General features: G+C 33.9%; 1 protein-coding gene across 1 annotated transcript; it reads left to right on the top strand.

Annotated features, from left to right (window-relative positions):
- Positions 1-8,750: 8,750 nt before the first annotated feature.
- Positions 8,751-13,195, top strand: LOC142533632 (regulator of G-protein signaling 1-like). Its single transcript, XM_075640461.1, is given in 12 exon segments — positions 8,751-8,879; positions 9,552-9,619; positions 9,622-9,666; positions 10,561-10,626; positions 10,744-10,828; positions 11,039-11,112; positions 11,423-11,614; positions 11,721-11,809; positions 11,937-12,178; positions 12,263-12,387; positions 12,461-12,582; positions 12,683-13,195. Coding segments are annotated over 12 exon segments (1,389 nt in total). The 5' UTR covers positions 8,751-8,802; the 3' UTR covers positions 12,887-13,195.
- The last annotated feature ends 3,006 nt before the right edge of the window (positions 13,196-16,201 follow it).

The raw sequence follows: 16,201 nt of genomic DNA, 5'->3' as shown, positions 1-16,201 counted from the left end.
CCACAAAATTTTTTTTTAAAAAAAAATTAATTAGATTTATTTAAGTTGGTAGTTTTTTAAAATTATATATCTACTACTATTAATAATGCACGAGTCCTTTTCATGACATTGTCCTTTTTACGGTGAAAACCACCCAAAAAATGGCTATGCCCAATGTTTTCAGAATTATTAAACATGTGATGATTGGTTGCTCCCCTGAGGAATATTTAAGGTAAATTATATTTTGTTGTTGTAAATTCTAGGAATCTTTAAGGCAATAATATTTCTTTGACAAATTTTATATATTATGATACATTCTAGCAATCTTTGAGGAAATAAAATTGGTTGGGGAAAGTTCATGAAATCTTGCATAATTGAATGGCAACAAAAAAAATATATCATTGTTGAGAGATTCACTAAATTAGTTTCTGGAATTGATTTGAGTCAAGTCATAGCCTGCATACAAAAATCAATATTCTTGAGAGATTCAATAAATCAAAAGTAAAATCAATTTCTTGAATTGGTTGGGTCAAGTCAAAATTTGTATATAATATAGGTCAGTTTATTGCAAATTTCTGGCACAAACATTTGATAAAAGTGTCACTTTCTTGAATCCTTCTGTTGTTGAGATTCAGAAGCAATGAAGTCTTCTTTTACATTAAGTCTAAATTCTGGTATTTTTAGCCTTCATGGCTGAAAAAAAAATATGTTTGTTTGATTGAAAATTTACTTATTTCATTTCCTACTTAAAAGAAACGTTTCTTGTCTTGCAACATACAAATTTATCTCATAAATTATTTTCTTTTTTATAAGAATTTTGTCTTTCTAGAATATTGAATTTAAACTCTAGATGATTTGATCTTTATTATTGGGAAGAATTTGTTTCCTAATGCAATGTTATTTTCTTTATTTTGTTGGAATCTATTCAAGCCTATCAAGATCAACACAAGTCTATATATATATCGAAGAATAACTACTACACAATGGTCGAAAGGGTTAGAGAAGCGAAACAAGTGAGGTACGAGATAATTTTCTGAAGAACTCGCAAAGACGAAGTATCGTTGTTTTACTGTGTTGTCGTGATGTATTAGAGACATTTGAAGACAACACCCTTACAAACTGTTGATTGGAGAACTGTTTTGCTGCTCCGAATTTCGGCTACAAAAATTTGCATCATTGTGTGTTTGGTTATTTTTGTTATCGAGATTTTAAGGCCCAATTTACTTCATCGACTTGTTAAGGAAAATAGTTTTTCGTTCTTTCACTAGTATTGATTTTGTAAACTCAATTTTTTTTCTAATGATTATTTTATCATGAGGGTTGCATAAATATCTATGTGTTATTTCAATTTTTTGTGTTCCATATTATTCTATTGCATGTTGTCACAAAGTGTTACAACATCCGAGACAACATGTTAAACAAAATACTTTCATTTACCACTGACATATCAAAATTGGCTTCTAACATTAGTCATATGTTGATTTACAACATGCACATCTCATTGCTTTTATTCATGTTATTGCAACATAAATAAAATGCCTCCAGTTTGCGAGCAATGTTGCGGACCTCCACGCCACTGATCAGTCGATGGTTTAGCATAGATCTGCGCAGAAGCCCACGGAGAACTCAGGCGTCTCTATTTATAATAATATATATGACGACAAATTATACAATGTATTTCAGCTACATCTATTTCGCAGAAATGATACCGTTGCTGTTGTGTTCAAAATCTTTGGTTCTTGGTTATCATTAGAATTTGCAAAGAAATTCACTATCACTATCGATTTCATTGCAAATTTGAACCTTTTTAAAAGAAAAATAACATATTATTTTAAAGGAAATCATTTGAAGATGGCAATCTTCCTTCGTCACCTTTTTACTATATCCCTATATTTGATCTTGGTCATCACATATGGTTTGCCTAAAATGACCCATTTTATTCTTAAATATTATATTTTATTATAATATTATCCTCATAAATAAATACAAAAAGCTACAACCGACTATTATATATTGGACTGTGCTTTTGAGTCATCCGCTAATATCTTGTATGCTTCACATTCCAGTTGTTCATTTTTGGATATAAAAGAATGTGTTAGATGTCTCACATTCAAATTTGACATTTTCATTCACTTCAAAAATTATCAAATTTTATTTTCATTCTTCAAAACAAATGCGTATATATATATTTTTATATTTTCTTACTTTCTTTCAATGTTTAAAGAGAATTAAATATATCAAATTTCTATAAAAACAAAAGTCATTGGGCAAAATATGGATTTTTATTTTGTTTTCTAGTTTTAGGTTATTACAAAAATTGTATAATAATTATGTATGACACGATTATTAGGTACAAAATATAAACCGAAAGATAACGGCAAGGAGATTTGATATTCGTGGAAAAACATTCTTAATTGTTGTGAAAAAGTAAAAATTTATGGTAAAAGTAAAAATCTCAAACTCTCAAAATTTACCAAACTACACACTTTATAATATTTTTCTCTCTACTCGATTGTGATTTTCTTCACAAATGAGAGATCTATTTATTGGAAATCTTTACAAATAATCCAAAAATAAAATACATCATTACCTACATCATTACACACTAATTTTCAATATTTACAACTCTTATTTTCAACATTCAAATATTCAACATTCAAATATTCAATACACACATTTTAAATATATTTTTCAACACTCCCCCTTGTGATGATGATCATAATGATTGTCTTCATTACGTGTTTTTATACTGCCTCGTTAAAAACCTTACTTGGAAAAACCCATTGGGATAAAAACCATAGTAAGGGAAAAAGAGTGCAGTCACGTAAACTCTCCCTGATGTTGACATGAACAATTCTTCACAAATTTCGTAGATTGCGCATCTCAATATTATATATGTGCTTTCTGAATATTGACGTAGGAAGTGCCTTTGTGAAGAGATCTGATGAGTTTTCACTTGATTGAATGTGACGAACATCAATACATCTATTCTTCTCAAGCTCCTTGGTGAATGCGAAGAACTTTAGGAGGAATATGTTTAGTTCTGTCGCTTTTTATGTATCCTTCTTTCATTTGAGCAACACATGCAGCATTATCTTCATATAGTATCACAGGCTTCTCATCAGATGATAATCCGCATGAAATTTGGATATGTTGGGTCATTGATTTTAACCACACACATTCACGACTTGCTTCATGTAGTGCAATAATCTCGGCATGATTTGATGAAGTTGTTACGAGCGTTTGTTTCTGAGAACGCCAAGATATTGCAGTGCCTCCACGAGTAAATACATATCCAGTTTGGGAACGTGCCTTGTGTGGATCAGATAAGTATCCAGCATCAGCATAACCAATTATACTTGGATTAGCATCTTTTGAATACAAAAGTCCCAAGTCTGTCGTTCCTCGTAGATAACGGAATATATGTTTAATTCCGTTCCAGTGTCTCTTTGTTGGATATGTGCTAAATCTTGCCAACAGATTCACGGCAAAAGATATATCAGGCCTTGTACAATTTGTAAGGTACCTAAGGGCACCGATGGCACTTAGATATGGTACTTCTGGACCAAGAATATCTTCATCATCTTCACATGGACGGAATGGATCCTTTTCTATGTTTAATGATCTAACAACCATTGGAGTACTTAAAGGATTTGCTTTATCCATATTAAAACGTTTAAGGATCTTTTCTGTATAATTTGTCTGGTGAACAAACATTCCACATTCTTTTTGTTCAATTTGTAAACCCAGACAATACTTGGTTTTTCCAAGATCCTTCATTTCAAATTCTTCCTTCAAGTATGACACAACTTCTTGAATTTCCTTATTCGTTCCAATGATGTTTAAATCATCAACATATACAGCAATAATTACGCATCCGGATGTTGTTTTCTTAATGAAAACACAAGGGCATATTGAATTATTTACATATCCCTTTTTCATCAAGTGATCACTTAGTCGATTATACCACATTCGACCTGATTGCTTTAACCCATATAATGATCTTTGTAATTTCACAGAATAACATTCCCTGGGTTTTGAACTTTGTGCTTCAGGCATCTTAAATCCTTCAGGGATTTTCATATATATATTACTATCAAGTGATCCATATAAGTAAGCTGTAACAACATCCATAAGACGCATTTCTAAATTTTCAGATACCGCCAAGCTAATCAAATACCGAAACGTAATTGCATCCATCACAGGAGAATACGTTTCTTCATAATCAATTCCAGGCCTTTGAGAAAAACCTTGTGCAACAAGTCGAGCTTTATATCTTACTATTTCATTTTTCTCATTTCGCTTTCGAATAAAAACCCATTTGTATCCAACAGGTTTTACACCTTCAGGTGTAAGGACTATAGGTCCAAAAACATTACGTTTATTTAGCGAATTTAATTCAACCTGGATGGCATCTTTCCATTTTATCCAATCCTGCCGATTTTTACATTCACCAAAAGATTTTGGTTCATGATCTTCGTTATCATTTATGATGTCGATTGCCACATTATAAGAAAATATATCATCAATTTCATCTATATCTTTTCGGTTCCATATTTTTCCAGTATTAATATAATTGATAGATATTTCATGATTCTCGTCAGTTTGTGGTTCTGACAGAACATTTTCATCATCATGTGTTTCTTCAGGAACACCATTCTCTATTTTGTGATCCTCATGTGTTTCTTCAGAAACGTCATTCTTTATTTTGTGATCATCGTGTTTCTCTATGAATTTTCTTTTTCGAGGATTTTTATCCTTGGAACCGACTGGCCTTCCATGCTTCAGGCGTTTAATGACATCATGAGTATCTTCCATTTGTTTCTTTGGAATTTCAATTCGAGCAGGGGCATTTGCAGCATGTATATATGATTTAGTTACCCCTTTTGTGTCTGCAAATGCATCTGGTATTTGATTTGCTATTCTTTGCAAGTGTACAATTTGTTGTACATCTTTTTCACATTGTTTTGTTCTTGGATCCAGATGTAACAATGATGATACATACCATGTAATTTCCTTTTCGGTATGTTTCTGTTCTCCCCCTAACATTGGGAAGATTTTCTCATTAAAATGACAATCAGCAAAACGTGCTGTGAACACGTCGCCTGTCTGAGGTTCAAGATATCGAATGATTGATGGACTATCATAACCGATATAAATTCCAACCTTTCTTTGAGGTCCCATTTTCTTTCGTTGCGGTGGTGCAATAGGCACATACACCATACATCCAAAAATTCTCAGATGAGAAATGTCTAGTTCTTTACCAAATGCAAGCTGCAATGGGGAGTATTTATGATATGCACTTGGTCTGATGCGAATTAATGAAGCAGCGTGTAAAATTGCATGTCCCCATATAGAAATAGGGAGCTTTGTTTTCATAATCATTGGTCTAGCAATCATTTGCAGACGTTTAATCAATGATTCAGCCAATCCATTCTGTGTATGTACATGAGCAACATGATGCTCAACAATGATTCTCATAGACATACAATAATCATTGAAAGTTTGGGAAGTAAATTCACCAGCATTATCAAGTCTAATTTTCTTGATTGTATAATCGGGAAATTGATTCCTCAATTTTATTATTTGAGCAAGTAATCTTGCAAATGCAACATTTCGAGTTAATAATAAACATACATGTGACCATCTGCTGGAGGCATCAATCAATACCATAAAGTATCTGAATGGTCCACATGGTGGATGGATTGTTCCACAAATATCACCCTGAATACGTTCAAGAAACATTGGTGATTCAGTTTGGATTTTGACTGGTGATGGTCTTATAATAAGTTTTCCAAGAGAACATGATTTACATTGAAATTTATTATTCTGAAAGATCTTCTGGTCTTTCAGTGGATGACCATGTGTATTTTCTATAATTCTTCGCATCATTGTTGAACCAGGATGTCCCAATCGATCATGCCAATTGGTTAATATCGAAGAATTATCAACTACCATGTTTGATTCAATGGGACTTATATGTGTATAATGCAATCCAGTAGGGAGCATTGGTAGTTTTTCAATCACATATTTCTTTCCTGATTTATATGTGATAAGACACATATATTTCTCATTCCCTTCATTCATTGTTTGAGTATCATACCCATGGGAATATATATCATCAAAACTCAACAAATTTCTTTTCGATTGTGGTGAATATAAAGCATCATTGATAAAAAATTTTGTACCATTAGGTAACAAAAATTGTGCTTTACCACATCCTTTAATCAAGTCTACAGGACCTGATATTGTATTCACCGTTGTTTTTGTTGGTTTTAGTTCCAAGAAATATCTTTTATCTCGGAGGATAGTGTGCGTTATACCACTATCGGGTATGCAAACTTCAGCTTTGCTCATAGCATTTTCCATATTTGAACTTCAAAAAAATATGCAATGAAATAAATTACTTGCAATATATATTTAAATATAACACAAATCATAATTATACAATAAAACATTATTCTATGAATACATGAAAAATAGATTATTGTACATTTATATTCTACCATTATATTGTTCATTTTCAGAGAAATCGTTGAGAAAATCTGCAGCATCAATATTGTTCATTTCTATCCCACCAACATATTGATCATTTCCAGATAAATCATTCATAAAATCACCAGCATCAAAATGAGTTGAATCACTCAAACGGTCAATGCGTTCAGTGAAGTTGGTCTCCTTTTCTTTCCCCTTTAATGATTCTTTATAAAGTTTACAAAGGTGCTCAGAGGCTCGACAAACTTTGGACCAATGTCCTGGAGTACCACATCTGTAACAAGAACTTTCATATCTTTTTGAGTGCTTCTCATTAACACTTGTATTCTCATGATGCCTTTTCTGTGGATGGTTTGGGACGTTCTTTTGAGATGAGTTATAAAAATAACTATCTCGATTATTTTCAAAACCACGGCCTTGACCACGACCACGGCCAATTCCACGTCCACGTCCACGTCCACGTCCACGACCTCGACCTCGACCAAAACCTTGTCTTTGAATTTGATTTTGGTTTCCAGGTTTAAATTCATTTTTACTTACAGCATTTACTTCTGGAAATGCTGTTGATCCAGTGGGTCGGGACTGATGATTTCTCATTAATAGCTCGTTGTTTTTTTCCGCCACAAGAAGACAGGCGATGAGTTCAGAATATCTCGCGAATCCACGTACTCTATATTGTTGCTGTAGAGTAATATTTGATGCATGAAACGTGGAAAATATTTTTTCAAGCATCTCAGATTCTGTGACCTCATGTCCACAAAATTTTAATTGCGAGATTATTCTATACATCGCCGAATTGTAATCACTGACTTTTTTAAAGTCTTGGAATCTCAATGTATTCCATTCATCCCGGGCGGTCGGAAGTATAACTTCTCTTATATGTTCGAATATTTCTTTTAATCCCTTCCACGAAGCCATGAGATTTTTTTCAGTCAGATATTCACATTTCAATCCATCGTCGAGATGTCGACGCAAAAATATCATGGCTCTTGCCTTTTCTTGTGACGTGCATATGCCATTTTCTTTAATGGTCTCGCTTAGACCCAATGACTCAAGATGCATTTCTACATCTAGAGTCCATGGCATATAATTCTTTCCCGTGATGTCGAGCGCAACAAATTCGAGCTTTGTTAAATTTGACATGGTGGTACTAAAAAAAATTACGATGCATTTTATTAGTTAATAATTATTGCAATACAAAGTAACTGATAAACAACAAGTACAAGTATTTGTAAAAATAAAGAAAACGCACGAGGAGGATATTCTCCGATAAATACAAGACTCGTGAGTATGACAACCAAAATAATTAAAAATATCCTTGAGAAAGCCATCTTCTTTTTTCTTCGAAAAATTTGATGATGAATAACTTTTAGAGAAGAAGAGAAAGTTGGAGTGATGGAATGTGTTTGTGAGATCATATTTATAGGGCAAAAACTAGCCGTTTTTTACCATTTATGACCGTTGGGGTACAAAAAAATAAAGGTATGTATTTGTATAATTTTATGGTAATAATATGATATATATAATATTAGACATGTTTAAATAATTATGTATATCATATCATAATATTATAATGAGTGTCATAATTTATTTTGTTTAAAAACCTTATAGGCTTTTATACTTGTCGTATCCCTTACCGGGAGTGTGGGATGTCGTCTTAACATCCTCCCAGGATTTATAACAAGTTTATGAAAAATTTATTTTTATTATTTCTAATAATAACATTATATTGTATATTAAATAAATACACAATAAATAAATAACAGTAAAATAAATATAATTATTTTTGTTACCTTTTTCTTCTGTTTGGAGCTTGGAAAAGTATGTAGAACTTTTAGAGTTTCGTGCTGATAACGTGTTGTGAAAAAGTAAAAATTTATGGTAAAAGTAAAAATCTCAAACTCTCAAAATTTACCAAACTACACACTTTATAATATTTTTCTCTCTACTCAATTGTGATTTTCTTCACAAATGAGAGATCTATTTATAGGAAATCTTTACAAATAATCCAAAAATAAAATATATCATTACCTACATCATCACACACTAATTTTCAATATTTACAACTCTTATTTTCAACATTCAAATATTCAACATTCAAATATTCAATACACACATTTTAAATATATTTTTCAACATTAATAATATTATTATTTTAAGGGAAAAAATCAAAACTAAACTTTGCAATTACAAAAAGCCAGCTAGAGGGAGGTCATCTGGTCAAAGATGGATCACGTGCAGTTTGACTTGTTAAATAAGTATATGTTTGCAACATTTCATGTCACGGTATTGAAGCGGTTTCGAGCCAACCACTGAAAACAGGGGAAGATGGCGAGTTGTGCTGCAAAAGGCGGCTGCCCCAGTGATTATGTGGCCATCGCCATCTCCTTTATCTCTATCCTCTTGTAATTTTTTCCAATCTTTCAGGAATTTATGCAGAAATAAGTTTTGAACTTTTTGGCTTACATGTTTTGTGACATTGTGTTTGTTTTATGTTACCTTTTGGTGATTGGGAGTTATTTTCTTTGGTTGATTGTAGTGGGATTTTTCTGGGGTTGATATCTGTGGTGCCATAGTTCAGGGTTCTTGCGTTGGAATGGCATATTGTTTTTGTTTATGCTCTTTGCGTAGTTCTGAGGATTTGCTGCTGATTTCATTAGTGTCAAATGATCTTTATGTGCCAAAGACTCTTTTCCTTGTTATATCCATTCAAGGATTTTGAAATCTGTTCTTGTTTATTTCTGGGTATATTCTTTAACAGAGCTAAGATATAGCTGTTGCAATTAGTAGAGGTTGTGGGCCAAGTTCAATAAATATGGAGAGCCAAAAACTTGAGGAATAAAAGTAATTATGCATGTCGAGGTTCTTGCTTCATTTTGGAGTGTGGAATTCATTTTGAGTCTTGAGCTAGTTGCTCAGGGATGGTTGTCTAATTTGGGAATTAATATAACTTTTCATATATTCAATTGTTAGTCTGGGTACTTTACAAGATTTTAGCTGATGGGGGCCCTTCATTGGTAGTGATTAGTGTACTTTTTTTTTTAATTGTGTATGAAAATGTTGTTTCTCTTGTATAGGCTTCTTGCAAAAGCTGCTGCTCCCTATCTATTTCACATGATTCCACGACCTAAAGGCAGTGGCCTTTGGTAGTCGTTCAGGTTTTTGCCAGTTTCAGTCTTTTATTGGCACTTGTGGTAAAAGATCCCTCTTCTGTATTTGTATACAACTTCAGCTGCTATCATTGTTAGTTTTTAACAGTTTCATATTTAAATTTCCAGTTCAAACTTTTTTACTGACTTTATTGATATTGGATGTGGCCTCTACAGATGGGCTTCGCACTACAACAATAAATGGCTATTGTGACACTTTTTTGTAGACACTTTTAATTAAATGTTGTTACAAATACTTAATAATGACACTTGTAAAAAATTAATAATTTGTAAAATAAAAAAACATATTAGATTAGTTATCATGACATTTTTAATTGATGTCATCTTTTATATGGAGGGAAACAATTACTTTTCCCACATCGTAAAAAATCGTTAAAAAACTAAAAAATTTCACTATAAATAAGTGTGAGAATATTTGAGTTAGATAAATATTGGAGGAGAGAAAATAATTGTCTCCCTCCATATAAAAAATGACATCAATTAAAAATGTCAGGATAACTAATCTAATATATTTTTTTATTCTCACATTTATTTTATCTAATTTTCCCTCCTCTTATATTTATCCAACCCAAATATTCCCACATTCGTTATTGTCACTATAAATAACATACACGACACTTTTAGTTGTCATTATAAATGATTTTAACTGACATATAAATTTATCATTATTATTATAATAACAAGGCATCTATAAATGTATTTAAACATGAGTTTTCCTGACATTTAAAATTGTCATTATATGAATAATTAGTAACATGTATGAAGTTGTCATTAACATCTTATAATGACATTAAAAAATGTCAGTAAATTTAAGACGACATTGGAATAGATGACATTTGTTGGAGGTGTCACTAAAACTTAAATGTCACTAAATATTGAATATGATGACATTTATAAATGTCACCATAAGCATTTATTCTTGTAGTCGGTTTCTTAAGATTTAGAAGGAGGCATTGGTGGATATCTTGCTATGTATGGGCTGGTAATTTTTACATAAAGTTGTGACTACATTAGCATATTCCGCTTCAGTCCAAGATTTCTATTTCACATTTGTATTTGCATTGTTTAATAAAAATCCAAATGTTGTTTTTTCTCTCAGTTTGGGCTGAAGGTCCTCTAGGATTTGGCTTGCTGATGAGCTGTCGAATTGCACAGGTGTTACAACTATATAACATATTTGTTAGGTACATGAATATGTTTCTGAAAAGTAAGAAAGCATTTATCTCCTAGGATTTTGGCAGACTCTTTCAACATATATAAAGTGTTTCATGCTATTTCATAAGAAATAGTGTCCCGACTTTAAATCTGCTCAGTGTAATTATTTTTACTGACCCAACATGATTTTGTGCGTTCTTTTATTGATCTCATTCCTCTTGAGCCTTGCGATTTTCCAGGAGACATTTGCCACCTGTTCGATCACATGTATTTCTTCCTTTGCTTCTCTTGCCCTGGATCGTGGCTGCAGCATGTAAGGATTACTTCATATGAGTGTTTCTCTAGTTCCATTTTTGTATGTGGATAGCCACTCAACTTTTATTTATAGAAATTTAAGATATTCTTTATCTCAAATTGCTGTGGGTCACTTTTTGAATAGCTTTTGGTTGGTAATTGTCCAGAAATTAATTTCTTTGTCAATTTACAGTATTGTCAATTGGCTTAATATATTATTCTTCCCTTAAATCTCTAGTTATTCTTTTGATCATGTTTACATCTACTATTTTAACTTTGATGCCTTGCTTCATTATTATTGGCATAATCTTACATTTTTTGCGATGCAGTTATTCAAATTAAAAAGCCTCTTAATAACCATTGCCACATGGGAACTCGATGGATCATCACAATTCTTAGTCTGCATGCAATTTATGTTGCAGTTTTGGTTTGTTTTACAGCAGCAGTTCGACATATAGAGTTTAGATTCCATGAACTCAAGGACCTCTGGCGAGGAATTTTAGTCTCCGCTTGTTCCATTGGTACATCAATTTCTATCTTGTTTAAGCATTCTTATACTTGAAATAATCAACCACTCTTTGTGGATATATCCATGGAGAAGCCAGTTTCTCCGTTCTTTCTGTAAAGGGACATGGACGGTTTCTTATGTTCTGACTGAGGTCCGTGAAGATGTTCCATGGCTTCAAATTATCTCGAGATTTTTGTTGCTCTTTATGGTATGCTTAACCTGGCTTATTATGGTATCTTCGTCTCTGTATTTCTGCCTTAGGTTCGTTTTGCTTGTGATTTTATCCGATGAATTTTCATTTCTTATGATGGTTATTTGAACAAATTTTTCATCGGACCAGTGTACTTGTGGTGGTGTTTTTCAATGTATCAATGTCGCAACCTCTTGTCTCTATTATGAGCTTGAGTAGAAAAGAACGCCAGGAATGCAAGACAATGGGTGACGTCCTGGGTATCATACCTGAATCTGGCGTTCTGTGTCAGAGGGAACCGGCTCAACTGGCAGATCCAAACGAACCTTTGGATAAACTTCTTCTGAACAGAAGATTTCGCCAGTCTTTCATGGAATTTGCCGATAGGTCATAGGTGCTTAGAAGTCCTCTGTTAAAGTACATATTGTTTCTTCTATTGACATACGGCTGAGTTTCGTTCTATCAATGCAGCTGTTTGGCTGGGGAAAGTGTCCATTTCTATGAAGAGGTGCAGCAGCTCGACAAAATCCCACATAATGATCATGTGAGAAGGATCTACATGGCAAGGCATATCATCGACAAATATATAACCCCAGGTATCATATTTTTCATTTCCTCGTCATTGCCTTGCTAATTTTGGATCGCTTTTTCATACTGTTCTAGATGTAGGTTCGACAATGGAGTTTAACATTTCACACCGCAGTCGCCAAGAAATTCTCAATACTCCTGATTTAACCAACCTGGATCTCTTTAACAGTGCACTAAATGAGTTGATGCATCTAATGAAGATGGTCAGTTCTTGAATAACTCATTCTATCTTATTGTATTTTCAAGTGGGTTATTTTCTTACACGCTTACCGTCATTTATATGCATTTTTATTGTTTACGAAGAATTTGGCGAAAGATTACGGGTCATCCACCTTCTTCCTAAAACTGAAAGAAGAGGACAGTATGAGGACCGTAGGCCATGATCTAGAACAGATCTCAGGTTGGAATTTCTCGCACAGGTTGAGCTCGATTCATTGTGTCGACGACCCTTTTCAACAAGATTACATCCCAAGAAAATTGGGATCCAGTCATGAATCAGGGAAATAAAAACTGCCGGTAAACTCTCTCTCCTTTCTTGCAAAAACTAATTCTTGATCCATCTTGGACGAGATAGCGCAGATTACAAGACTGTCAAATGTATGCATTGTGTTATAACTGATCGATTATAGGATTTCTATGACTTCCTCGAGTTGATTACATGCCGTCAAAGATTGAAGACGACTACTTTTGGCCTGTGGAGGCTACGGGAAATATATATGATATTGAATATACAGATATATATATAGGTACCGAGAACTTGTTGTAACTGTTTATAGCTCATTTTCTTACAATAGCAAATTTCGGTTTACAGTTATACTACATTGCCAATAAAATTACGCTAAATATTATACCAAGCACGCATTAAATGACAGTTGATATATATGAAAATCATTAGAAAATGTCATTTATCATCCTGTGAAAACCAAAAATAGCATAAAATCTAGTATGAAAATAAACATTTATTATAAGCCATGTATTTTTAGCAAACCCCCCTCCCCCTTTTTGTTTATTCTTACTAGTTTATGTTGTTTGTGGTATTTAAATTTGAGAGGAAAAGTAAGAAGAAAACAAAAGAAATGACTTTGTAGAGCCAAGTGTTGAACACTTTCTCCTTAAGAAAATTTGTCCCTCACAATGTGCTAGAGGTTGGTGACAATCTTCTCCGAAGATACAACTACAACTCTTGAATAATGAGTACTCAAATATTCAAGTTCTATCACAAAGAAATGAAGTAACTCTCTCTTGTTGAAGAAGAAAGAAAACAATATGTAAAATGATATATTTATGTGTAATGTTTTTGATTTTCAAAAATCAACATTTTAATGTTTTTCATGTGAAAAGACATATGATCTCTAATTCATAGGGGGTGTCCCTTGGCCATTGTAACTGATCACAATCATCACACAATGGCAAATAAATGAAAAAATGTCAGAAAAAGTTAGAAAAATCTGAAGGGACGCGTCTGTGCGCGCGCTGCCGAGCAGCGCTTGGCAGCTCTCGGCAGGCGCGCGCACCCGCACGCAGAACCGTGCGCAAGTGCGCGCCTGCTACTGTTCATGCCACTTTTTTTTTCGTTTTCGTCTGTTGCATGTTCCGACTATTCGTTTTAAGTTCTTTCAACATTTGATGAACTCGTTTCGAGTTTAATTCAGAACCACCGAACTTAATATTCGTTCATTAAGCTTCGTTCTTCGTTTCGAATTTTCCCAATCAAACACATTGATTTATTTTCTTAATTTTCATTCATTAAGCATCAAAATTCCAACAATCCCCCACATGAATGAAATTAATGCATGAATGCTCGTGATGCATAAGAGAGAGTATATACGAAAAATTATCACATCAGGAGAGGTAGCTTTTGGCTTTGAACCTGACCTAGTGGAATACAATCGGATTTACTAGGCCACGAAGTGAACTTGATGTCTTGAACTTCTTGGCGGTTCATGTAAAACCAGACAACTGTACTCACATGATAACCTTCCTTCCATTTCCATTTTGTTTTATCGGTTGTGTCCGTTTTGGCCATGGAACACATCTTGGCTTCATACGTGTTTCATCGAGGCGGCTCGTCCTCACACGTACATAGGTGATCTCCTTGTAAAAAGAGTATCCTACTTACCCCTGCTTTTGAAAGCTACGGAATCATTAAAAGTACAATACTTAACCTCACTACCTTTGTAGACAACTTCACTCATCGTCTTAGGAATGAGGAGTGATTTCTCAAGTTCTCATAATTTAGTTGTCCCATTGAACCAAGATCTTGGCATCTCCAATCAACAAGGTTGGGTTGCCACTATGAAAACTTTATTTGGTAGGTTTTAAACTCATTCCTCTTGACAGACAGTACATTTGATCTCTATTTAATATTTTTGTAAGCGGATCCGCTAAGTTATCCTTTGATTTGATATAATCAACAGATATAACTCCATCAGAGATCAACTATCGCACAGTATTATGTCTTCGACGAATGTGTCGAGACTTGCCATTGTACATACTGTTTTGTGCCCTTGCAATTGCCGACTGACTGTCGCAATGTATCAAGATCGCTGGCACTGGACTTGTCCAACATGGAATGTCCTCTAGAAAGTTGCGAAGCCATTCAGCTTCTTCTGCAGCTTTATCAAGTGCTATGAACTCCAATTTCATAGTAGATCTTGCAATGCAAGTTTGTTTTGATAACCTCCAAGAGACTGCTCCTCCACCAATGCTAAATACATAGCCGCTGGTGGATTTGGAGTCATTGATATCAGAAATCCAATTTGTATCACAGTATCCTTCAAGTACTGCAGGATACCTTGTGTAATTTAGTCCATATTCTGAGGTGTGCTTTAAATATCTAAGCGCCCTTGTCAACGCCTTCTAGTGTGCATCACTAGGATTACTTGTAAACCGACTTAACTTATTAACCGCACAAGCGATGTCAGGTCTAGTACAGTTAGTGATGTACATAAGGCTTCCAATAATTTTGGAGTATTCCAGTTGGAAAACTGGTTCTCCACGATTATTCGTCAAATGGACATTCACGTCTAAAGGCGTTTTTACTGGGGTAGAGTCATAAGCGTTAAACTTCTTTAACACTGTTTCTACATAATGAGATTGAAATAGTACTATTGCTTCTGGAGTTCTAAAGATTTTAATCCCTAGAATTACATCAGCAATACCCATATCTTTCATATCAAAATGTTTTGTCAACATTTTCTTTGTACCCTTAATCAACTCTTGACTATTCCCCATTATTAGCATATCATCCACATATAGACATACCATCACATAAGATTCTCGAGTTCCTTTAATGTAACACATTTGTCACACTCATTAATCTTAAATCCATTTGGCAATACTACCTTGTCAAATTTTTCGTGTCACTGCTTGGGCGCTTGTTTAAGTCCGTATAGCGACTTAATTAAACGACTAACCTTTCTTTCTTGTCCTTTAAATATAAAGCCTTCAGGTTGCTCCATATATATTTCTTCTTCAAGTTCACCATTTAAGAATACCGTTTTAACATCCATTTGATGTATCTCAAGGTTATGCAAAGCTGCAATAGCAATGAGTACACGAATGGATGTTATTCTTGAAACTGGTGAATACGTGTCAAAGAAGTCATGTCCTTCTCTTTGTCTATAGCCTTTGGCCACAAGCCTGGCTTTGTATTTTTCAATACTTCCATCAACTCTCATTTTTTTTTTCAATATCCATTTGCATCCCAATGGCTTGGTATCCGATGGAAGATGCCGAGAGCTCTCGGCAGGCGCGCGCAGATCCGCGCGTAGGTGCGCGTCTGCTACTGTTCATGCCGCTTTTTTTTTCGTGTTCATCACT

The sequence above is a fragment of the Primulina tabacum genome, chromosome 18 (genome assembly GCF_025594145.1).
Source record: "Primulina tabacum isolate GXHZ01 chromosome 18, ASM2559414v2, whole genome shotgun sequence".
In the NCBI taxonomy this organism is placed as follows: Eukaryota; Viridiplantae; Streptophyta; class Magnoliopsida; order Lamiales; family Gesneriaceae; genus Primulina; species Primulina tabacum.
Note: the sequence above shows the minus strand (reverse complement) of the source record. Positions and strands in the feature narration are given on the sequence as shown.